This window comes from Meriones unguiculatus, chromosome 6 (assembly GCF_030254825.1).
Source record: "Meriones unguiculatus strain TT.TT164.6M chromosome 6, Bangor_MerUng_6.1, whole genome shotgun sequence".
Lineage (NCBI taxonomy): Eukaryota > Metazoa > Chordata > Mammalia > Rodentia > Muridae > Meriones > Meriones unguiculatus.
In genome coordinates, this window is record NC_083354.1 from 21,576,545 (window position 1) to 21,602,754 (window position 26,210).

The 26,210-nt window shown below is 43.4% G+C and overlaps 1 protein-coding gene across 1 annotated transcript in view; it reads left to right on the plus strand.

Moving 5' to 3' along the window:
- The first annotated feature begins 1,081 nt into the window (after window positions 1-1,081).
- Rab8b (RAB8B, member RAS oncogene family) overlaps window positions 1,082-26,210 on the plus strand; it is a 71,252-nt gene continuing 46,123 nt past the window's right edge. Inside the window, exon 1 of the mRNA XM_021638340.2 lies at window positions 1,082-1,294. Coding sequence (XP_021494015.1) covers window positions 1,171-1,294 — 124 coding nt within the window. The 5' untranslated portion in view covers window positions 1,082-1,170. The remainder of the gene's footprint in view (window positions 1,295-26,210) is intronic.

Sequence of the window (26,210 nt, forward strand, 5' to 3'; positions counted from 1 at the left end):
GACAGTAAACCCTTCTCTCCCGAGCTTGACCTGGTTGGGTTTCTGCCACCTGCTGATGAAAGAGCACTGAAGGTTTGAATTGAATGCATCAAAGTGCTCTTTCCTCCCTTCCTTTTGCCACCCATTGATTGAAAGCCTCCCGAGGGGAGATAAATGTAAACACTACTGACACCTACACTTCATAGCAGGTAACTGAGTTTCAAAGTGCTTTCACATTCAGTATATAGCTTGCATTACAATCCTAAGAAGTAGTTTAACATTCGTTTTATAGGTGAGAAAACTGAGATGTGCCAAGCCTGTGAGACTTCACACAGAGGTGAAGTGGCTTAGCCAAGACAAAAATCCAAGTCTTACTCTCTAGTTTCCATGGTTTAAGTTCCCGCCTCAGGTAACGCTGTTTTACAATACGCACAAGCCTTACCACATTTTTTTTTTTTTTAATCCTCCCTCTTAACGAGGAGCGGAGTGCTGTCTGTGAAGCAGATCCGCTAAAATGATCATCGCATTTGGTTGTGCCCTTTAGTTCAGTGGGTATGAAGTCAGCCTGTTAATAGCACTCTTTGAGCTCTAGGACTGAAGAGCTGAGGGAGGCGGCTAACTTCTGGGCTAGGGTCTGGGTAGAAACTGGAGAGGCTGGAAAACACTCAGCAGGAGATCCGCAGACTTCGTGGACTATCTCATTTCTAAGAAAGCTTCGCTGCTCCGGGTCCAGGCGAGCAGAAGCGCTAACTGCGGTACTTAGATTCTCAGGTCTTGGATTTGAAAGGTGTCCACAAACAAAGAAACAACACAGTCAAGTTCCGGTGGCGAGAGAAGAGGAGTTCGGAACGAAGCGTCTTTTCCCGGGAAGGGTGGAAACTCCAAGCGCGCGGTGCCACTCACTCACATTTGGTACCTACCAGGGTTGCTTGGACAGTCCGGGCCAGGCACGCCCGAAACTCTCCCAGAGTACTACAAATCCCATAAGTCCCGCGGCGCGGATGGTGATGACAAAGCACGAACAGATTGGCTAGAGCGGACGGGGTGCGCCTGTCGCTTCCAGGGGGCGGGGCGAGGGGCGGGGCGGGGCGCGGGCGGCTCGGCGGACACGCCCCCTCGCCCGAGGCCCCCTCCGCGCGGCTTTCCACTGCCTCCTTGCTCTCGGCGGTCAGAGAGGGCCGGAGCGAGAAGATGGCGAAGACGTACGATTATCTGTTCAAGCTGCTGCTCATCGGCGACTCCGGCGTCGGCAAGACCTGCCTCCTGTTCCGCTTCTCAGAGGACGCCTTCAACACCACCTTTATCTCCACCATCGGTGAGGGAGCGGCCGCGGCCCGGGACGGGAGCTGAGATGTGGGGGGCGGGTGCCCGGGGGCCTGGGAGAGGGCACGCGAGGGCTTGGCGCCCCGGGAGGGAGACCCCGGGGGGCCGCCGCGGGGACCGGAGGGTGGGCAAGGGCGAGGGCGCGGGCGCGGGGCTGCCGGCGGAGGAAAGGGAACCGGAGCCATCGGAAACCAGGGGTGTTAGGGACACGAGCGGGCTCCGGGGAGGCGGCGGAGGAGCCGCGGAGGGACAGAGTCGGGGGGGGGGGGGGGACACAGGAAATCGTACGGAAAGAGAGAAGGAGGGGAGGGTGGGTGCGAATGTTGGGTTGGAAAGACAGAAAAGAGGAAGGAAATGTGAAGGGGGAAACGAAGGGCTGAGCACTTTAGAGGGGCTTCAGATGGAGTAAAGGGGCAGAGGACAGCAGGGGCGAGAGAAGTGGGACTGGGCGATCAGCAGGGAATTGGGGGGAATGAATGAATGGTCGGGAGGCGAGAGACGAAGGGATACTGGATGTAAAGGTGTGCACAGATAAGCCAAAAGAAAAACGCAGAAGAAGATTGTGGGTGGGAGAAGGGCTCGGGGCATCTGAGGGCGGCAGGAGGCTACTTGGTGGAGAAAGTGAAGGCGAGCTGAGTGTTAACTAAAAAGAAGGGGAAGCAGCGGATGCAGCGCAGGGGTTGAGCGGAGAAAAGAGAGGAAATGGAAAACGCGGGGCACAGGACTTTCCCCAGTAACTGGGAATGCTGGTTTCCATTTTCTCTTGACTTCTTTGAATCAAGAGGATTTAAAAAGTGACTAAAGATGGACTAATGTCCACAGAGTGTTAAACTCTTCCGAGTGTTAATAGGTTTTAAGGGGACTGGCGAATTTTGGGGATGATGTGGTTAGGAATTTATTTTCACCCCTTTACTCCGTGTCTTGGGAAACAGCGTTTCTCAATTTTTAAAATTCTTGAGCTTGAGTATTAGTAATGACTAAGCCAAGTGATTGAACTTAAATTCCACCTGCCTCCCTGTATAGTTTTCTTTGATACTAATTACTTTTTAGGTGAATCATAGCATACTATATATTTCCCAGTGACTTCTAATTGATTCAAGAAAAAAAAATTCCACTCTTTCCTGGGAGCTGTTCTTCTATCTGTAGTAAAAGATATTGTGCAGGTAAACAGGATCTTTAACCTGTAAATGGAAGAGCAAATCAAAACCGGTTTTAAACCTTCGGGAGAATGACCTTAACATTATTTCCCTTGTTAAACAGCTGCGGTCAATTAAGTACTGCAAGAGTCAGCCTTTTGTTTTTTGGGTGATTTTTCTGGCCTCTAATACTAGCTTATTTAAATATTTTATTTTTCAGATAGCTTTCGGGGTGATCCACAAGTAATGGAGAACTAGTGTGTTGATAAGTGTGTTTAAGGGTGGTTAAGGGTATTCGTTGTGCTTACAGAAGTCCTGTTTGGTTCACAGCACCCACCTGGCACCTCACAACTGTCTGTAACTCCAGTTACATGGAATCCAATACCCTCTCTGGCTTCTGTGGGGACCAGAGACTTACATGGTGCAGGAAAAAAAACCCACCCATATACTCGAATTAAGAACAAACAAACAAAATCTGTTTAAATATTTATGTTCTATAGGTGACATCTTTTAAAAGTAGGTCTAGAGCACTTTCCAGTGTGAGTATTGGTAAAGACTCTCCTTGCTTTATTCTGATTTCTCTCAGACAGACTGAATGAATCTGAGTGTTGTGATGTCTGGGCTTAAGGAAGTTTGAGTTGCAAGTTCTTGGCAGTTAATCTTGAGTGGGACTTTTCTGAGGAAGCAGATTTTAAATGTCATCTTGATTCTCGCAAGTGTATTTGTAAGAGGCTTGGTGGAAGCTGCTACAGCTACTAAAGGACATTCATTTTTGGTATCAATTTCAAAACCCCAAATAACTCTTTTTTAAGTGTTAAATGCGTGCCGAAGTACAGATGGCAAAGAACAATTTCTAACACACTGGGGAGGGGGAGCTTTGTCTGTTCTATGTGCGACCCTCTCAGAACTTTTCTCCGGCCTTGAAAGTGAGTAAATCTGAGGCAAGAGAGATGGTTCAGCAGTTAATAGTGCTTCCTGCCCTTCTAGTGGACCCAAGTTCAGTTCTGAGCACCCTTAAACGGTTGGCTCACAAGTACCTAAAGGCCTGTAATTTCAACTCTAGGGCACCTGATCCCTCTTCTGGCTTCTCTGGGCAGCTGCACTGACTCTTACTCATCTCCCATGCAGGTGCACACACATACATACACTCTTTTAAAAGGAAGAAATAAAAAGAAAGTGAATAAATCTCACTAATACAGTGTGTTAAATCCCTTGGATTCCTCTGCAGTGGAGTGACTAGCTCTTCCCATTCACCCCCTACTTTGTCCCATGTTTCCTATATGGACCTTCCAACACAGTATCTTTTAAAAGTCACTTTTCTTGGCTAGGGGTTTAAGTCAGTGGTATAGTATATGTTTAACATGGATGAGACCTTGGACTAAATCCCTACCTCCCCCCCCCCCCCACATACCCACCCTCCCCATAGGTGTGTGTGTAGTGTATTGCATTTCACACTTTAAACCTTCCATTTAAAATGTTAAAGCCAGGGTCCTCCGATAGCTCAGATTAGGAGGTGTGTATTACATGGTGACTATCATGGGAACTCTGGGTGTTTGTACTTTCTGTGTGGTGACTGTGGTGAAAGAGGCTTCAAGTTGTGTCTTCAGTTGATATGGAGGGGAAACTCCCCTACCTTTTACTTGGCCCCAGAGAGTTCCAGCCGGAAGCGGTGGCAGAGAGCCAGAGAGCTTATATACCTGAAACGAATATGCTCTACGGTTGCAGTTATGCTTCAACAGTAAGGTGGATTTGCACCAATGTAGTGAAAAGTCTCCAGACTCCTCACTGACTACAAGCACAGACTGGGAGTGTTCACACTGCTGGCAGCCATGTCACTCCTGCCAAGCCCCACACCACATCCCCAGGTGATCTGAAGTTGTTGGGGTGACAGTTGGTAATCCTTCTTTTCCCACCATAGTTTAAGTGTCCATTTGTGTAAATTCCTGGGCTTTTCTGTGACTGGACTTGACAAGGCCTTGTAGCACTGCAGACCAACTTGATAAGCACCACGCCCAAGGAAAGATCCCTTCAGAAGGTCTGGGGTTTGTGTGTGTGTGACAGATATGTCCCCATGTCTGTTTTTTATTATGAAGACGTGCTTTCGTTTTAATTGTGTATTACCAGTGTTTAAGTGTTTTTTTTTTTTTTTAAATGGGGTTCTTTCAGCTTTAGATTGGATGGAAGTTCTGTCATCATAAAAGAGGAGACAGTCATTTTGATTCTAGGTACAGAATTGTCTCATATACTTAAATTTCACTTCTCTAAGGCTTGGCACTTGGAGTCATTTTTGTTCTTTGGTGTGGTAAAAGGTAGATTTTCTTTCACTTTCTGGAAATCTCCTAGTCTATTTAATCATACTTGCCAACCATGGAGTAAGGATGATTTAGTCACTTGAAATTACAGGCCTAATGCCTTAGACCAACTAATTAGCTTTTTAGTTCACATGTTGGAAAATTGAAAAACTTTTGGTTGGCTCCAGCCCCCTCCCTTACATAATCATAATTAATACTTAGGTTTTACCTTTAAAAATAATATTAAGACAGAAATGGTGAAACTATTCAACTCTATATTATGTTTCCTGTGGGATGTGGGTACATTTTAATATTGATATGAGGCACCCTGGCACCTTGAAATGGTCTTGTATTGAAGGTGCTGGCAGAACAGCCAGAGCCCCAGACTCTGCCCTGCAGTGGGACCTTCTCAGATGATTCTGCTTCTTCTCCGCCCTGCCCCCTTCTTCCTGTTAGGTGTTTCCTGAGTGGTTTCATTATTTAGTATAGTCATTGTTCGACGTGGACAAGCTTGTAGAAATTATCTACTTTATGTCCTGTCCCAGCTTTACCAATGCAGATCTCTCACCTTCAGCAGAGCTGAAGCTCCAAATCCAATTGTCTCTCATCATTGCACAAATGAGTGTGATCCTCTCTGTAAATCCACATTTTCCAGAGACTAAGTTTTGCACGTGTCTGTGTGTGTGGGAGGTTAAGGTGTTTCCAGTTTGCTTAGCACTCTGTTGAGGGAAATGGTCTTCAGAGACTCTGTATAGGGGTGGGGGAGGGGCTGTATATACCTGGCACAGCCTTTGCCCTTTCTTCCAGGCCTGGAGTTTCAGGGCAAGAGATCATAGTATACCCTGCCATTAACATTCCTTCCATGTGTGAGATAATTCATAAAATCATTTTGTAGCCCCACACTGGAATTGCTGATACTAAATGCCAGCAGAACACTTTCAGGCACTGTATTCTGTAACATTGCATTCTTGTCTTGGGTTCATTTGCCTTGAGTCAGTGTAGTCCATTGGCCAGATGGGGCTTTTGGCTTGTTCTTTTGTTTTGTTTTTGTTTTTTATATTTTAAAAGAGGTTATTAAAAATGAAAACAATGAAGAATATGCAACAAAGACCATATGTGACCCACAAAGCTCCAAAGTATTTACTAACTGGTTCTCTAAAGAACAAGCTTGTTGACCCTTTTGTAAAATGCAAAGCTGCTTTTGGTTGGTCTCATTTCAAAATTTGTATCAAGACTTACTGGCTAAATAACAAACTGTCATATTTACATTTTTATCCAAGATGATATCAACATCTGGCTGAGCATAAGCCAGATACACAGAGGAAGTCGCTTTCCATTTTCATAGTTGTTTTCCTTGGTTTCAACTCCTCAAACTAAAATACCAAAGAACATGCAAGTTCGAATTGAACATTTTGTGCATAAAGCCTATTTTATGTCATTATGTTCTTTCAGAGCGTCTGGGTAGACTTCCCATCTCAGCACTGGTGTTGATGCAATGGTAGGCAGAAGGCGGGCTTAGTAGTGGGTGATAAAGGGTTACACTTCTCTGTGTGATGACTGTTCCAGTCCATGAAAAAAGCCTTTCTGGAAATGCAGGCATGGGGCACTTGAGTGCTGGGTACGAATATGAATCTGTTTAAAGTGTTCTTTAATAAAGCGCTTCAGCCACGCTTTTGCAAGCAGCGAGGCGAGTGGGGGGAGGGGCATGGATTCACTTGGCAACAACAGCAATTTTGTCTGTATCTACTGAAAAAACCTGGAGGGGAATCAGCTTGGATATTGTTTTAGAGGAAAATAAGTTTAGTCTTTGAATACCAGGAGAAACTTAGCAGTTGGTTTTTTAACTGAATCTTAGAATTGAATCTGAAAGGGAGGATGGAGCTGGAATGGGGATAGTAGGAGTTGCCTGGTCTGGGCTGCCTCAGGGTCCCATCCTGCCTGCCTGCCAGTAGCTCTGTGCTGCACATCAGCACTCCTGTGTGTGAGTTTGACTGTGGAGTATGTTCGTAGCTGTGGAAAGATGAATCGAAAAAAAAATGCAGATTATCAGCTGTTTCTGCCCAGGTCAGAGTGCAAACTCAAATGGGTCAGGTAGTGGCCTCATGTGAGGGCCCTGAATGGTCAGGTGGTAGCAGGTGCCATGGACCTTGGCCAGCTAGGAATACGTGTAGTATGGCTGCGTTGTTATCTGCCATGTCAGAAAACTTTCACCCTCAAGATAGGCCAAAGTTTTCTTAGACAACACAAACTTAGGGGCAGTTAAAAGGTTACCAAACAGTGTTGTGCATGTAAAATAGACTTCTCTGTGGCTAGATGCCTACAGGCAGGTATGGTAGTCAGGGATATTTGAAAATGGGTCCTTCATCAGGACTGTTTCCATGAATAAACCCTCAGTCATTTTCAGTGCCTGGGTAGGGGAAACAGAATGGCTCATCTGTGCGGTGGGGAGATGGAGGATGAATTAAGGGGTGCATCAGGTCTAAGTTTGCAACCTCTTCCTAGATTTGTGGCTTTAGGTGAGTGGGTTGTTCTAGGGCCTTAGCTGATTCATCCATGATTGACTGTAATCATCTATGTCTGCTTTTTCAGGGCCTGTGAGTTTCCCAGGGCAAGAATAAGTCAAGCTCACTTAGGAAATCTCTAAGACCTATTATATAGGACTGCGCAGTGAATGAGTGGGTAGATGGATGGACTGTGAAAGCAGTTATGGACGTAAAGAAAGCATTTCGTGCAATGTGTTGTTCTTTTATGGTGTTAGACATGACTAGATTATATCTGAATTAAGATAAAAAGTATTTAATTTGACATGTTAATGTAGAAATGCTATCTCCTTCAGTGCAAAATGCTGTTTACCTTCCTGCAATCAGTTTTAGAATATGAAAGAGATTTCACTTAGTGTGCATAATAAGCCATTTTACCACTCTGTTTCCAACCCCCACTTTCATAAATACCAAACAGAAAATGAGTGAAATCACTGGGTTTGCATTAGAAGAGCATTTCAGCTTTGTCTCTGCCCATTAGCCTCAAACAATGCAACAGATGCCTGTTAACAGTTTCGTGCCCATTTTTAATTAGCAGATGGAGCTGTGTTTGTGTCTGTGTTCTGCACAGCACTTGTTTGAGTCACAGGGTAGTGAGTAGATTAGGAATGAGCTGGGCTTTCGGGCTGAATACAGCCAACTTTTCTTTTAAAACATTTATTATATCTATGCTTATGTTTTATACACTGGGATAGCCTATATCTAGAGGAAAACTAATGTGTGCAGTTATGGTTTCTGTCATCACTAAAGGAAAGAGATTACTATCTTATGGTTCCAGTGAAATTGCCATTTTGTGGCATTTCTTGAGTTGAAGTTATCATGTGGTATCTTTCTTTAGAGACTCAGTTTGGTCCTTTTGCATGGTGTCTTGAGGGATGCTCAGCTGGGCTCAAGAGGCTTTAGCAGAGCAGAGAGCAGACTATGCAATGTGTGAGGGAGAATGCCAGCTCGGTGGGTTGGTGTGGCCTGCTGGAATGCTGCGTTCTGTGGAGATCTGAAGCCCTGTCCGAGCCCAGCAAGATGGAGGATGACGATGGTTCCTAACATCAGTCATGCGGAAGCGGGGGTGGCACCTTCCTACACATATGCTATTTTCTGACATGAGCAGGTAGCTATTGGCTGTGCAACATGCTATGACTAAACATTAGACAATAATTATTAGATTTATTATATTTAGTGATTTATCCTTTTTCTTTAGAAGAAAGATTTATTTTTCTTTTATTTGTGTCTGTCTGAACATATCTCCACATCTATATGCAGGTTCCTACAGAGGACATCACATCGCTGGAACTGGAGTTATAGGTGGTTTAAATACTCTTAACCACTGAGCCATCTCTCTAGCATGCCTTTTAAAATTCTTTTCTTAGACGTTGTATCCTGACTGCAGTTTCTCCTCCCTACGCTCCTCCCAGTTCACCCTACTCTTACCCAGATTCATTCCACCTCTGTCTCCCTGCAGAAAAGAGCAGGCTTCCCAGGGATACCAAGCGAACACAGCCATAACAAGTTACAGTAAGCCTAGGCACAAACCCTTATATCAAGACCGGATGAGGTAACCCACTAGGAGGAAAAGGGTCCTGAGAGTACCCCGACTCCCACAAGAACACCAGCCTACACAACCACAACATATATACAGAGGACCTAGCTCAGAGATGCATGCAGGATCCAACATTTTCTCTTCAGTCTGTGAGATTCTATAAGCCTTGCTTGCTTGATTCTGAGGGCCCTGTTCTCCTGGTGTCCTCGACCCCTCTGGCTCATACAACCCTTCCTCCTGCTCAGGATTCCCCAAGCTCTGCCTAACGTTTGGCTGTGGGTCTCTGCATCTGCTCCAATCAGCTGCTGGATGAAGCCTCTCTGATGACAGTTGGGCTAGGCACCCATCTATGACTATAGCAGAGTATCATTCGGAATAATTTCATTGGCTTTTTTTTTTTTAAACCAGTTGTGTTTGGTTCTATCCTAGGTCTCTGGGCTATCCAGTCTCTGGTTCCTGGCCATGTAGACAGTGTCAGGCATGGGTTCCCTCTTGTGGTATTAGACCGGTCATTGGTTGACCATTCCCACAAGTTCTTTGTCACCCTGGCACATCTTGCAGGCAAGACAAATTGAAGGGTGAAGGTTTTGTGTCTGTTGGTGTCCCAGTCCCACCACTGGCAGCCTTGCCTCATTATAGGAGATGGGCAGTTCAGGCTTCATGTACCCCATTACTGGTCCAGGGTCATCCTCGTACTTCCAAGGAGTTTCCACTGACTAAGTTTCCGCCTTGCCTCCTAAATGCCTCCCAGTTCCAGCTCTCTCCTTCCACTAACCCTTCCACCCCACCATTCCCGCCTGATTCCTCCTTTTTCTATGCTCAATATTTAAGTTAGGGGATTTTTTTTTTTCTGAATTGAATGAATAAGAACCTGAAAGGAATTGGCTTCTTTGAGAAAGAAGCTGATATGTTTTTGATGCTCAGTTGCTCGGGGCTTCCTTTGGGAAACCACATGCAGTGTGAGAAGCCATTCCCCAGCAGCTGTGCGCTGCCTTCTTTTGCTGCCTCACCTGTAGGGCCCATCGCAGCTGACCAGGCACTTTGGTATTTACCTGTTGCTGAACCTTTGGACATTTCCCAGGGAGCTCTTATCTTCCTCAGTCTAGAATTTTATTTCTTGGTTTTCGGAGCAAATGCTAAAGTTCCGCTTGGCATCATGTTCATCAAATTTGGGTGTGTGTTACTAACATAGACCACAGTGGCATTTGTGGCAGCATGGCCTGATTGCAGAGGCAGAGTTAGGTATGGAATTCCACCTCACCATAAAAACCAGACACAGAGAGATTAGACAACATGTAGAGTTCCAAAGTTTTTGGCTGACAGAGTTTGGGCTGGCAGGGCCTCTCACATCATAGTGAATTTTGTTGTTTGTTGAACTAGGCAGTAATTATGTTAATAAATCACAGATATTTTTCCTGATATCTAAAGTTGGGAGGAAGTCTTAGAGACTGATCAAGTTCTGTTTTGAAATATAGGGCAAACTGTTTCAAAGCTGAATTATTATAAGTTTATTTATTATGACATGATGCAGTGTTTATCTGGAGTAGGCGTTATGAAATATTCTGTATCTAAGCACGTGCATATTCATAAAGTCCATTAGAAAGGTGAAAAGCTTACTTTGTAAGATACCAGTGGCCAGCTGTACGCTGTTTGTTGATTATGAATGTGGATGGAGGTCCCTTGCTGTATATGGTTTTCAACAAAGAAGTCTTTACTTATTTCTCTTCTAATCTGATAAAATCTTTGCTACAGCTTAGCAAACAGCTCTTCACTGAGAGTTCGCTATTCCATTTTTGAAACAACTTAGGTCACTTTCTCATTTCACTGACCATTGGTAAGCACCTTACTCCTACCATACTAGGGAAGAAGGGCTTGGTTTGGTAGAGGAAAAGGCTGAAAACCATACTCTGTCCCCTTCTACCAGTTTCTTTACTTTCTTCTTCAGTGTCCTGCCTCATGTGGGCAGCTTCAGTAACCCATTGGGTGAGGCGTTAGAAGCTTCTGCCCAGCAGCCAGAGAATTAATAGTGCCCTTGCTGGCCATTATTCTTTCATACTGTTTTGAGATGGATGGTAAAAAAATGCTGCTTGTCTTAGTTCCAGCAGCCATGAACAATGACATGTGAATGAGGTTGTCACCCAGAAACAGAGGATTTGAGTTAGTGCATTTTCTAACTTGTTTACTTACACTCTTTTAAAATATTCTAGTTCTAAGTATGAAAATTCTTTGAAATTTTTGAAGTAGCTAATTTCCTAGATATAAAATTCCACTGTAAATTAAAATATAAAACCACCAAAGATGCTTTCTATGTTTTGGTCCTTCAGTCTTCAACCTTGATAAATACTATTACATTATAAATTTAGATTGTGCTCTCCTTTAAATAACCACGTTTTTTGTTTAAATGGTCTCTTAGTACTGTACCTACAGCCTACAGTATTGTACACTACAATGGCTTCTGGGTTCCTTCCAGTCGTAAACATTTTCCCAAAGAAATTTGTAAAATGTGTAAAATGGAAGGGCAATACCCCAAAATGTTCAGATTTTGCTGTGAAATATAGGTTGAAGTTCTTAAAGATTTATTTTCTTTGTTTGTTTATGTGTATTTGTGTGCATTTCATGTGTGCAGGTGCGTGAGGAGGTCAGAGAGTGTCATATCCCCCAGAACTGAAATTGTAAGCAATTCTGAGCTGCCTGATGGGTGCTGGGAACTGAAACTAGGTCCTCTGCAAGAGCAGCACATGCTCTTAACCACTGAGACATCTCTCTCATCCCTTCAACTGCCTGAAAATGGAATTGTTAGTTTATTTCTTATGTTTATCTGGAAGAGATATTACATGGTACTCATCTCTGTAAATACACTCACATCAAACCCATTAGGAAGGAGTGATGACTGCTGCACTGTTATTTGTCGATTGCTTATAAATCCAGTCCTCCATCCGCTGTTGCACAAGCTCCCCTCAAGGACCTTAGGCTAGCCACTTCCTCAGTAGGGGAAAACAAAACAAAACAAAACAAAAAACAAAAAAACCTTTCGTCTTTAGAGTTCCCGTGGCAGCGCCATTTGTCAGTCTATTAAATCAGTGTCCGTAAGGAAAAATGGATTTTCCTTTTCATTCTCAGCTAATGAGTATGCCTTCTTCTCAGTAGTGGGCAGTAGTATTTGATTGACATGAAGGCAGAATGAAGAAGCAGCGGCCTTCGTTAACTCAGACAAGCCTTGTGTTGCTCTTGTGAGCGGCTAAGTGTTTGGAGCACTGAAGAGACTGTCTGATGTTTTTGAATCTGTCGTTGAGCACTGGCTTTCTGATTTCACATCTCCTTCCTCTCACACCTCATTTGCCTTCAGTGCTCTTGTTTTAAAAAGAAGCTAATAGTTTAGTGTACGGTCTGGATGTGGTTAACATTTGTGGAAGGAATAGAAAGGAACAATTGCAGAGATCTGGCTTCCCAGGAATCTTGATTTTCTACTTATTTTGGGGTTTTAGAAAGAATCAGCTAGAATAGGGGTAACTAGATCTCATTGCTTCTGGAGTTGCTCGGGGAAGTTAGTGGGTAGTCAACTACTCAGGTCAAGCACAGCATTTTCTCTAAACTTGTTCCGTCAACCACATTTGTGTGGGTGATTGTACATAGGTGTGCACGTGTGTGTGTGTGTGTGTGTGTGTGTGTGTGTGTGCATTTAAAGGGCAGAGGTCAGTCTCAGTTGTTGTTTATCATTTGCTTTCATCCTTGATTTTGACAAAGAGTCTCATTAAACTTGAAACTTGTTGATTCAGTTACACTGGCCACCAGCAAGGACCAGGGATCTTCCTGTCTCTGTCTCTTCCTGCTCAGTTCCAGGATTATAAGCATGCCCAGGTTTTATATGAACTATGGGGGTCAAACTCAGGCACTTTAGTGACAAGCACTTTAGTGACTGAGCCATGTTGCCAGCCACAACCACCTTCTTTCTTGGTCTGAAAATGATGAGAATGGAAAAAGAAACAACAAAACCCTAATGAGTATCCAGGTCATTTACACAAAGCAATAGAAAGGCTGCAGAGGGATAAAGGAGAGGCTGAGGAGCGCCTATAGGAGAAAATTACATGCAAACTCAAATCAGCATTCGAAAGAGGAGTGGAATGGGAGAGGAAGGAGGGAGGACTCTGGGCAAGCGGCTGCTGCCTGCATGGCCAGCATAGCTCCCTGGAGGAACTCTGGCCCTGGGCCAGTGGCAGAGGCTGTGACTAGAGGTAAAGCTGGAGGGTATTAGAGGGCAGATTGGGAGAAACTTTTTCGGCTTGTTAGTTGAGACTCTGGGCCTGAGCTTGAGGGCAGCAGGGAGCCATGGAAGGATGTCAGCCAGAAACTAGTCAGGGTTAGTGATGTCAGTTGCCTTTCCTCCCTGTGGATATTTACCGTTGACACACTGCTTCCACCTCCATTCCTGGACATAACCCTCTGCACTACCACAGAAGATAGGAGGAGATGAAGACCTAGGGAAGGAAGGTAAAGCTCTTAGGGAGAGTGGACTCTGTCTGTCCTGTAAATAGATAATGAAGCCCAAACCTGAGGCTCACACTTCAGTTCTGGGCCCTTTGTCCACAACATCCCTAATTTCTCAGAGTAGCTGCTGGAATTTTCTATGGGTTTCCTTGTATTGAGTCCTTTCAGTGGTCTGGAAGAACTGTGTAAACCCATAAACCCTTCCGTGTGCTCAGCGGGAACGTGCGCACGCTCCCTTTAAGAGGCCCCAGCAGCCCCTAAAGCAGGTGTGCATGTGTGTCATGTTGGCGTGGGAGTTGAGTGGACTTGTGGCTTCCAGTGGTCTCTTGGCCACTGACCTAGTCCCTTAGGAAGCATTCAAATGTGTGCACAGCAGAACGGGTCAGGAGGGGCCAGCGTTTAATTATGAACCCTACACTGGTGAAAGGGAACTAATTATGTCAGAAATCTCCGCTTTGTCTCTCCACATGGTGCTGTTGGTTTGTTTTATTTAAGTGTGCTTGGCCTTGTGTAGACTGTAATTTGCTGGGAACAGCTACCTGAAGTGTGAGCTTCCTTTCGTCTGCAGGTCAGGTTTATTCTTCCTGTTAGCCTATCCTTTTTTGGGGTGTGTATGCGTGAAGCTCTACCTAACTCTGGCTTTGTTGAGAAACCTCTGGGGAGTTTCCCTCAGTGGTGTTGTAGAACAGACCTCCACCTGATTTGTTTGCTAAGTCTGACTCTCCAGCATGCCACCGTGAGCCTGAACAAAGGAAGGTCTGAGCAGCTAAACTTGATGTGACAGGTCTGCTTACTCTGTCGCATGAACTTGCACCTGGGCGCTCAGCCACCGCAGGCCCAGTGTGTGTTGGTATATACGGGCTCCTGTGAGGCGAGAAGAGCTGCAGGCCTCCCCCAGGCAGGCTCCTCGTACCTGCGAGTACGCAGTGGCAGTATAAAAATGATACTCAAAACTTACTTAACCTCAGGCACGTGAACCTTCTGGGCATTTGTTTCTTCATGTACACTAGAAACATCTAAGTTCTGCTCCAGGTTATAGTCAGAGGACAAAGTGGGAGAGTAGACAGAAAAACCCAAACAGTTTACGTAAAAGAATTCGGGCTTTTGACCTGGAAACCCCCAAGTTCAGCTCCTGATTTTAACACTTCCTGTTTGCGATCCTATGGCAAATTATTTTAACATTTTCTTAATTGATATAGGAAACAGTTAACTCGTTAGGACTTTTGTTTTGAGAAAAAGGTACATTCATGTGTATAGCATAACTTTGAAACTAGACACACACATATACACACATGCACAAATACAGAGTTGTATGTGGCAACTGTATAGATCACGTCAGTTCTAGTTCACCATAGGTTAAGTCTAGACAGCTAAACGAACCTTGGAAATCCCGGGGACTAGCTGAGTAGCATTTGCTTTCATGAGAGCTGACATTTAGAGAGTGATTACTGTATATTGAGTGCTATTTTGGACATTAACATTTTTCATTATAACTTCTTCGTGTTCTGTTATCATCCCCACTTTCCCCATGAGATAACTGAGGCATATTAGTTGAGGCATAGTTGAAATTTTACTTTTGACATGTCTTTGTGGCCCAGTAGTATTTTTTTTTTAAGTTGGCTATCTTTAAAGGAGACAGTAGGGCATAAGATAAGCTGGATGACTGCGTTTTTCCTCCTGTGTGTTCTCCTGAGTTCTTCAACCTGCTCTCTCTTTGTTTCCTCTTCCCAGCAGAGGCCCCATCATGACGTAATCTAGTAAAGTTTTTAACATGCCCTGACACAGAGTAGTCTCAGAAAATGCTGAGGTCTTTTTGATTTACCAAAAAACTCAAGAGGCACCTATTAGGATGGATTGTTTAAGCATATGGGCGGGAAGAACTTGCTCATTTCAGTGAGGTGTGTGTGTCAGTGTTCCAGAAAATCAGCCCACAAACTTTTGGGCTGTGTGTATTTCTCACACGGCTGTTATTAGATGCAGCTCTAGAGTGAAGGCAATTGGTTCCAATTTCACCTGTGGTAAGGAAGCAGCCAAGAGTAGCTCCTGACCTCTGTACAACATGTCAGTGTAAGGAGCAATTTGTTGGCCTTCCAGCTACTGTCTACTCTCAGGGGAGTGTGAATTTGGCTGAAAACACAAACAAAAAATCATGTAGACTGTCCTGTCCAGAAGGAACAAATATTTCAGTTTATATATTTTATTTCTATACTCTCTGTTAGGGCTCCGAATTTTAAGTACAGTGAGTTTTGGAGTAAAATCTCCTGAATTTTAATGAATTTGTTTGCATACATGAATTTGAACAATACGTTAAATCTTGAAATAGTGGAGCTGATTTTAATGGAGTAAATTATCCAACTTGAAAGCTAGTTAATTGGTTTTTCTTTACCTAATAATCAAGGTGATGATACTTTAATCTTAGAAAAGTTGTTCATCATGTTTTTTATAGCATCAATACATGCTATTAATTTCTTTGTACTCATTAAGCTGTCTTATTAGGAAGATTAAGGAAATGACTGTGTCACTGTAAGCATAAAACACAATTCCTCCCAAATGTTTTCCCTCTCAGGGCATCTAGTAGACCAGGATTATATGCATAGGGCAGGCATAAAACCCATTTTTGTATAAACTTGCTTTGGACCAGGAAATGGAGGTGAGAACTTACAAGAATTTTTAAACATTACAGATAGCTAGCTGGAAGGGAGGACCTAGGAGGAGTTGAGGGAAGGGCACTGGTAGGTTAGAAATACATTATATTTGGATTTCTCAACCTGAATACATAGTGAGTTCCAGACCAGACCAGGCAGGATGATGATGAGAGGGTGGGTGGGTGGATGGATGGATGGATGGATGGATAGATGGATGGATGGATATCATAATGGGTGGCAGGGATGGGTCATCTAGGGCTTAAGGGCAGGATAAGAGGATAGGTTTTATTCTGATTATAGTTGACAGGGTTATGTTCCAATTTGTAATATATTTGACTTGCAAAGACTGTTGATTTTAGGAGTTCATTTTTGGGGTTCAAAGGCACTAAACAAGACAAAAAACATGCTGTGGATCTCTTTGCTTTGGTCTGTTTCCCAAAATTGTGATTCATCTAGAAAAGTGTCTTTTAAAAATTTTAAGGTATTTGGGTTGGAGAGATGGCTCAGTGCTTGCTGTGGGGCTAGATTTCAGGTTCCCAGCACCCACATTAAAGCTGAAGGATGTGGGTACTTGCCTGTAACCTTGTGCTCCAGAGGCAGAGGCAGAGATCTTCAGAACGAGCTGGACTGCTGGCTTCTATGAGATACTCTGCCTCTATAGGTAGAGTGGAGAGCAATTGAGAAAGACACCAGATGTCCACTTCTAGCTTCCACGTGCATACACCGCTCACAGATTCATGTGCAGAAAACAGTGTTCAGATGGTCAGTTTTGCTTTTGAACAATATGTGAAAGTTCGTGATAGTGAGTTCAGTTATGCTCAGTACTGAACCATGAAATGTGCTTTAAAGGATGAGAATAACAGCCCTCAGAAGGACAGGAACCACTTGCATATTCAGAACCTGTTGTCTGATGCTCAGGCACACAGATCTCTTCTTTGACTCAATGCACCAGCATTGTGTGTAATTTCCTGCCCAGGAAAGGTTCTTGGGTTCAGCAGAAGTGATTCTCCTTTGTTGGCACATGCATACACTTCAAAGCCTGGTTAATTATCACGCTATTGCTTAGAACCATTCTCTAGATATAATGATAAAAGTCAACCTGATTTTGTTTTTCCACTCAGAGTGTTGATGTAAAGTAGCAAATGTCTGCTGACCGCCCTGAGCCCTGCACACATGCATGGTTCTTAGTGTGTAGAAAGCCTCCAGGAAATGTTGAGTGACTTCCAGTTGACACCAAGTGCATTCTTCAGCATCCTCACCACTGCTTTCCCCTTCCTCGTCTCCTTCACCTTCTCTGTCTCAGTTGATGGTCTTGGTACAACACCTCCCACTGTCCTGTCTTAGCTGGTTCTTTTTGCTCTTCTTTCAGCCCCAATTGAAATCGTCTACATTCCTTTGTTGTTTATCTTGAAAGATTTCTTGTCTGTTCACTCCATTCATTAACCCTCAGAGTCCTGCTCCATTTTCTTCAGAACTCAGGTCGTGGCCTGTCCTAGCCAGTGGCTTGCTCACACAGTGCCTGTACCTTGAGCCACCTTATCAGTGTTTGGCATCCTTTATCACCTGTCCCGTCAGCTTCTAGAATTATCTGCCCCAGCAGACTTCTTTCCTAACAGAGCCTTCTGTTGCCATTGGTAGTTTCATTTTGCTGTGTAATTAAAACTGTTTTCCAAGTGAATTTTCTCTTTTGGAAATTAGACACATTTTAATACAATTTGTAATCATGCTCATCTGTATGATCCTTGCATATTAATGTCTATCCCTCCTGCCAGCTTGCGCGTGAGTACAGGAAGCAGTGTTCCTTCTTTGTTGGCTGTCTAGCAGTCCAGTGCTTGGCAGGTTGTGAAAGTTCAGAAATTGCTTTGGAGGGTGGCAAGATAGTTTGGCAAATAAAAGCACTTACGGCCAAGCCTCATGACCTGAGGAGTTTGATCTCTAGGACACCCATGGTGGAAGGAAAGAACCAGTTCCCATGTGCCATGGCCTGTGTGCGTGTGTGCATACACATGCAAATAAACAAAACAACAAGAAATTAAATAAAACAACTGAAAAAAGTCCCCTGTGGTTGAGACAACTTTGCCCCATTACTTGTGATTTGCCAACTTTCTATCTTATATTCCTGTTGTCTCCCAAGTTCTTCCTTGTTCATCCTCTGACCTAAGGAATTCATTAACCTTTGATGAATTGTCACCTATCAATGCTGCCATTTATTCTTTTCTGTATATAGGCTCAAAACCTGGACATCATTTTTGCTGCTTTCCAGTCCTTGACCTGCCCTGGTTTAGGCCTTCAACAGTGCTTACCTAGATACTACAGTGTCCTCTTAAGTGGCCTGAGCATTTGCAGTTTCGCTTGGGCAATATCTCCTTGACCTTAGTTCTGTCCAACACTAACCTCTCACTGGTCTTTAGTTCCTTATTCTCCTTTAAAATCACTTTTTCTCTTTTGCTTGATCAGACAACATCATTCTTGGTCTGTTGTTGTGAACCCCCACAATGTCGTGTTAGCTGTACCTCCTGTTCTTAACAGGAGTCCTGAGTCTCAGGGTCCTGAGGCTGGGTGGCTGTAGTCCATCTCACCTGACCAATGTAAGATTATTAATAACCCTGTGGAAGCTTGTATGAGAATGACCCCCATAATGAGCCTGTATGTCTGAATACTTGGTCCCCAGCTGGTGGAACTGTTTGGGAAGAGTTAGGAGGTGTGGCCTGGGACTTTGAGGTTTTAAAGGCTTACATCATTCCCAGTTAGCTCTCTTGCCTTCCACTTGCTGATTAAGCTGTGCACTCTCAGTTGTTCTGACTCCTCCATCATGAACCCTTGGAAACCATAAGCCCAATTAAATGATTTCTTTTATAGGTTGCCATGGTCGTGGTATTTTGTCACAGCAAAAGAAAATTAAATAAGACAGGCTCTTAAATGAGAAGACCGTTTCTCAGGTTTTAAAAATTAAAAATGTTTCTTTACTTACAAAATGATGATAATACATGGTCATTATTTATCTGCTTGTCATTTGAAAACTAAACAAGCAAGCAAAAATATTGCAATAGAATTCTTGCTGTTTTCTTTGAGAGAGAAGAGACTAGTTCCATATCACTTATTTTCCTCCAAGTAAATTTTATGGAGCAGAGAATTGCTAGCTTTCAATCTCCTTTCTTTTCCTTCCTTCCTTCTTTCCCTTTTCCTTTTTTTTTTTAATATTGTTTTATTTTGGGGATAGTATCTCTGTACATAGCCATGGGTGCCCTGGAACTCACTGGATAGACCAGGCCGGCCTGCTTTTAACTTCTTTCATTCTTTCCATAACTACTTTACATGAGAGAAAGGGGGCCTTGTTAGGAGACCACTGTTATATGCAGAAGGGGATAATTCCATGAAATTTATTTTTATTTTTTAACTGGTACAGTTAGAAAAAAGAGAGCATGTATTTACCATGTGCAACATACTATTTTGAAACATATAAATTGTGCATTAACCAAATCCAGCTAATTCATAGAGAGTTTCCTCACATAATTATAACTCTTGTGATAAGAGTACTTTGTATTTGTCTCAGAGAACTTTTCAGCCTACAGTGCATTATTACCTGTAGTTACCTTGTTACAGGTAAGCCCCTTGGGCTTAATTAACACTTGCTATCTGACTGAAATTATGTATCTTTTCACCAGTATTTCTTCAACCTTGTTCAGTTCCCACCCTCACCCCTTCAACTCTGCACTTCCATAAACTCAGGCAGTTTTAGCTTCCAGGGATGAGTGAGTGTGAGCAGTATTTGTCCTTTCTGGGCTTTACTTATTTTATGTGACTTAATGTCTCCCCTGTTCATCGTGTTGTGCCAAAGATAGAATTATTTCCTACACACCCCCCACACACATATATACATACATAAATATGTATGTGTGTATCTACATATGTATCAAATTTCCTTTATTCATTTGTCCTTTCATGGACATTTAGGTTCATTTCATATCTTGCCACAAAAATGACAATTACATGATTCAACACATGTTACTTAGCTAGATTTAGTCATTGTACAGTTTATATACCATCAAAGTATATACCATCAAAGTAAATAGATATAATTTTATCCTACTTTAAAAAATGCTACAGTAATATGGCAGTGTTGACATATTGAGATTGATGGATTAACTGGCATTTAAGTATTTATTTATTTATTGGTGTTGTGTATTAAATCCAAGACCAAAATGCTAGGAAAATACTCCCTGTTTTTAATGTTTGCCTAATCTTACCTAGTTTTCCATGATGGCTGTACTGAATACACTTCATTTTTGCACATTTAAGCTCTTGTCTTTGTTGATGCTCCTTGTATATCATGTTCATTATGACAGTTTCCACTCTCCTTCTCTCCCACCAACCTAAGGATGCTTTCTCCCTCTTTAGTGGTACTTTGTATCCGGTAGCACTTTGGGCTTTTGCCTAGCACATACTGTGTTCTTTCTGTGTTATAGGTAGCCCTACCTGCCTTTTCTCCTCCCCAACCTTCCTCCCCATTCCCGTGGAAAATGTCTTTGGAGCAGAAATTTGTTTTACCTTTAGGTTCTTCACATTGCCGAGCACTGGACTTGATTGTGTCTTTGGTGTTTGAAAATGTCATTCTACTGAAATTTCAGAGTGATTCTGATGAAATAATTTGCTGAAGTGAAATTCTCCTTTTTGTGGGTTGGGGAAGTTTGTAGTTCTGGGAACCAAACCCAGGGCTTTCTGTGTGCTAGGTGAGCTCTCTACCAGTAAGCCAGATCCCCAGCTGTTCTAGATGTTTTTTCCCCTAATGATTCTGAGTTACAGTTGCTTACTGAAACATTAGGAATGGGTCTCCACTTATCTTTTAAAGATGAGTAGTCCTAGATTCAGGTGACTTGGGTGGTTTAATTGAGAAATTACTTATTTCATCTGGGAGCCTTCTGCTAAAGCTGATTTTGCTTTTGCTGAAGCTGATTTTGACTTTAGTTTTCAGAAGGGGTCCAGAAAAATCTTTCTTGAGTGATAGGCTACAATTTCTTTGCCTCCAGCTTTCTCTAGAGCTGTCAGAAGTCTTAACTTTGGCCTGTTCTGGATGGGGTACTTTCTGTGCTTGTAAGAAAGACCATGTATGTACTCTTCACAAGCCTGCTGCTTGCATTCTTGAATTTATTTCTTTTTTCTCCCTGCTTAATCCCTTCTCCTCAAGATGCTTGCTTGTTCCTGTTACTGGAGAGCCCCAGGGCTTGCACATGCTTCACAACATTCTGCCATTGAGCTTCGTCTCTGGACCTTTACGTTTATTTGAAAACATGGTCTGCTAAGTTGTGTAGACTAACCAGAACTTTTGATCCTCCTGCCTCAGCCTCCAGGGCTGGTGCGGCATGTGCGCACCATCATGATTGGCTTGCAGAAATCCTTTGTTACTGACTTGAATTGTATAAAAACAACCTTGGATATGATGTGGGTAGTGACACAGTGAGGCCTACCCTCAACGCATCATTCGTGTTCAAGTGCCTTCGGCAGAGACGTTTTCACACCCCCCCCCCCCCCCATCACATGAGGCAGGGATTAGTTTCCCCAGTGCTGGACATCAAACCCAGGGCCTCGTACCTGAGAGGCAGGTGCTCCACCGGCCAGTCACATCCCCAGCCTTTGTGTTTGAGACAAGATTTCATGTGGCCCAGGCTGTCCTCTGATCCTGCTGCCTCTACCTGCCAAGTGGATCTGTGGATTTTGGGGGTGTTATGTGGAGGTGTGTGCTGCACAGCCCTGAGAGGTTCTTTTAGTTTTGGGTGGAAATGACAGGCTTTCTGTCATGGAAGCTGCTGACAGGAATAAGGAGATCATTGTATCACCACTTCCTTTGTCTAGTCTTTTCTTCTGAAAGCGGGTGGGGCATGGGCAGCGAGCGGTGGTGGCTCAGGTGCTTACTGTGCCTGTGGACAGTGACCAGTGGGCCAGGTGCTGGCCTTCTTTTACTAGGCTGTGGGCTGGTTTTGTGTTGAGTGACAGGAAGGCGAATAAAAGATGAGAGATTGAAGAGAAGGAAGGCTTGCCCTCACATCGCCAGTGTTTTCAGGCAGCACAGAAGCCCTTCTGTGTGGGAGGTTCTAGTGGCTTTGAAGAGCCAGTACTCAACTTGACCTCAGGTGACCTCTTCTGCCACCAGGTACCACCATACGTGTAATCCACCAAAGCCCTTTTGATAGTAAAAGAGAAGAACAGAAAAAGAGATGAGGAGAGGGTTCCATATATAGTTTGAGGTATGTGTCTTCGCTGCAGAAGCCCAAATCAGATAGAAAGCTCAGCCCCACTTCCTGTCATCTTACATGATTATTTTGTGTTAAGGTCTGCTTTGGCCTCTTTGGCTACCTAACTTCTTTTTGTGACAAGAGAACAAATAATAGACTATCCTCTGTGGATCAGAAGTGTAAAAATTACAGAGACGTGGAATCTCCCCAGAGGCTCCTGAGGCCGAAGCCAGATTGGGCGTGTTCTTCTCTTGCCTTGTTGGCAATAGAGAGATTGTAGCTATGTGCCGACCTAGACTACACATGCACCAGACCTCGGAATGACACGTTTCTTTAACCCTACTGTATCTTTAACCCGAGCAGGAAAAAATGTTTAAGCAAGTTTTTAGTGAGACACTTAGTTTGAAAATTTCCTCACAAAGCTTCTTGGTACTATATTTATCAAACACTTCCTTTTAAATGTAAAAATGCTGAAACTCACACATTTTACTGACCAACCATCTAAAAGCTCGTGGTTGGTCATTCTGCCTCCTTCAGAAGTGACCTTCCTGCCCCCTTCCTGCCCCGTGTGTTGCCAGCTGGGTTAGTGGAGACATGTCCTTTGGTGTATAGCTTGCAGTGGATGCTAAGCCACAGCAGACAACAAGTGGCAACAGCGGGCTCCTGGGCTGCCCTGGCTAGGCGTTGAAATCGGGTATGAGACAGAGTTGTCTAGGGAGGGCTTTCACCAGTACATTTTCTGTTCTGGTTCACTTTCAGCTGTGACTCATTTTTTTTTTCTAGTTCAACCCGATTGTGAGTAAATTTAAAATAAGCTCTTTTATTTTTGTATTAGAAAAGTGTCACTTTTAAGATAGAGTAGGGAAATTCTTATTGGGAATCAGAAAAGATAGTAGTGATGATCTGAAGACACTTTTGACTCAAGGAAAAAAGTAGCAGAGTCCTCATAGAGTGTTGTCAGATACAAGGTGTTTTTATAACCAGACAGAGGAAAGGAAACACCACCTCTGAGATTTACAGAAGGGGGGGCGCAGAAGGGAACTATAGAATTTCCATACATGGTCTTGAGAGGGCAGCTTCTGGACTTCCCCAAATGTTTCCCATTTCACTAAAACAACCACAGTGAACTAGCTCGTGATTGATGTCTGAATAGAAAGAAAGACCCTGGATCATCTAACCCTGCTTGTGAATGGCCATATGATCACCCACAGACGTCTGTGCTTATACATGTCCTGGTGAGGGAATGATGACATGTAAAAGAGAGCCATGATGTGATTTTGCCTGGCTTGCTTGCACAGTTCCAGAATATAATTAAAAGCACGTGTGATTATCAGTAAACAATGAGGTTTGTTTCAGGTTGTGTAAGACTTTGGCAGAAACCGAAAGCATGTTCTAGTGTCTTAGGTCCTTTCTCCTCCCTTTCTCTCTCTCTTCTTCCCTCCTTTCTTTTTTTTAATTACATTTTTATTTTTTTTATAATAATTACAGTTTATTCACTTTGTATTCCAGTTGTACCCCCTTCCCTCATTCCCTCCCAATCCCACCATCCCTCCCTCTTCTCCCTACCCCTCTCTAAGTCCACTGATAGGGGAGGTCCTCCTCCCCTTCTATCTGACCCTAGCCTATCAGGTCTCATCAGGACTGGCTGCAGTGTCCTTCTCTGTGGCCTAGCAAGGTTGTTCCTCCATCGGGGGTGGGGGGGCGGTATCAAAGAGCCCACCACTGAGTTCATGTCAGAGACAGTTCCTGTTCTCCTTACTAGGGAACCCACTTGGATACTGAGCTGCCATGGGTTATGTCCAAGCAGGGGTTATAAGGTTATATCCATGCATGGTCCTTGATTAGAGAATCAGTCTCAGAAAAGACCCCTGTGCCCAGATATATTTGGTCCTTGTGGAGCTCCTGTCCTCTCCAGGTCTTACTAACTCCCCCTTCTTTTATATGATTCCCTGCAATCTGCCCAAAGTTTGGTTATGAATTTCATCATCTGCTTTGATACACTGCTAGGTAGAGTCTTTCAGAGGCCCTGTATGGTAGGTTCCTGTCCTGTTTCTTGTTTTCGCCTACTTTCAATGTTCATCCCATTTGTCTTTCTGAGTGAGGATTGAGCATCTTATCCCAGGTCCTTCTTCTTGTTTATCTTCTTTAGGTGTACAGATTTTAGTATTTTGTCCTATCTTATAGGTCTAGTATCTATTTATAAGTGAGTATATACCGTGTGTGTCTTTCTCCTTCTGGGATACCTCACTCAGGATGATCTTTTCGAGATTCCACCATTTGCCTGCAGATTTCATGATTTCCTTGTTTTTAACTGCTGAGTAGTATTCCATCGTGTAAATGTACCACAATTTCTGTATCCACTCCTCCGTTGTCTTCCTCCTTTCTTTTATCTTTTCTTTCACTCCATTCTTCTTTCCTCCCTCCTCTTTGGAATGAAAAGGAGCTCTCAGGTCCCAACGGTTTTCTTTCTTTTTTAATGTGTGTGTGTATGATGTGTATGTGTGTGTGTTCATGTGCACATGACTTTTGCGTATGTGAGCATAGGCATGTGCATAGAGTCCTTGTCAACTACCGAGTTGAGGCAGGGTCTCTTGTTCACGCTGTGGGCCAGGCTAGCTGACCCGCAGGCTTCTGGGGTTCCCCGCATTCCCCTTCCATGTTGTGGAGGCATGCTGGGTTACAAACTACCAAGTACATCTGGCTTTTATGTGGATTCTGGGGTCCAAACTCCAGTCCTAAATCTTTCGCATTTTGTCTACTGAGCTACCTGCCAAGCCCTATTCTTTTTTTTTTCAGACTGCATATTTCTAGCCTGCTCATAGATTAATTTTCATTTATGGACTTCTCAGGTAGATAGTGCCTGAAATTGTGCTGCATGTTTTTTTTTTTTAATTTTTTTTATTCCTTCAAATAAGTTCTTGTAAGTGTAAATGTCTCCTGGGCACCTTTTCATTACCCCCAAACAGATGGGAGACCATGTAGATGGTGACTCTGGGAAAGTACCTGCCATAATGTGCTTTAGGTCATTTGAATGCTGCTTAATAAAGCATGGTCCTCTATGTAGGGCCAAACAGTCCACTGAGCTGCCTCAAGAATTTCTTACTCAAGTCTAGTTCACATCTCTACACTGGAATGTGTACCTCTTTTAAATTTACGAGACTGTGTTTTGGGCTGTGGACGAGATAGATTTTGTTTGTAAAAAAAAATGATAATGATAAAAGGTAATTTGTAAATTTAACTTGTAGTGGGGGGGGCACACACACAGAGACATACACATACACCCAGGGGTGGAGGGAGAGAGAGAGAGAGAGAGAGAGAGAGAGAGAGAGAGAGAGTATTTTTCTTCTGGTTATGGAGAATCTTTACATAAGGCCCGAGCTGTTTGTTTATATCGTGTTGGAACTTAAAGTGAGTAAATTCTGTCTCTCAAGTAATTTTATACATTTTTTATTTATTCCTACTTCTCATGTCAGTTCTGAAAAACAAAGCAGAAATGGCCTTATTCTTGAGCCAACTTGTAAATTGTAGAGGTTCCTGCTATTAAACTTGAGCCTGGTCATTCCTTCCCAGGTACCATGGTGTGGGGGGCAGAGTCTAGTGCAGTTGTCTGAGAGTTTGATTTTGGCTGGAAAAACAGCCTGGCAGCAATGCTAGGAGCTTCCTTGAAATTGGGATGCTTAATGTTGGATCTGCAGTGTCTGCCTCTGGTGATGGGTGTGGCCAGGCAGCTCTCTTGTCTCCAGTTTCAGTGTTTGATTTCTCTTCTCTTATGTAACCCTGAGATGTGAGTTTCTGCTTTTGAGAGTTCATGTTTCTTACTTTTTCCTTCTAACTTAAAAACTGCATGCCATCCTCCTCTGACCCCAAAGAAACAAGGAAAGGTATTTTCTATGGATTATGTATATGGCGTTTCTTTTTATTGTTAGATTTTGTTTATTAAGTAGGTCTTCAAAATTGAACAGGGTATGTAGAGCCCTTCTGTCCTCATGCCTCATATTGCATTATCAGTCACCCAAGAGTTCATAATCATTCTGATAACCGTTC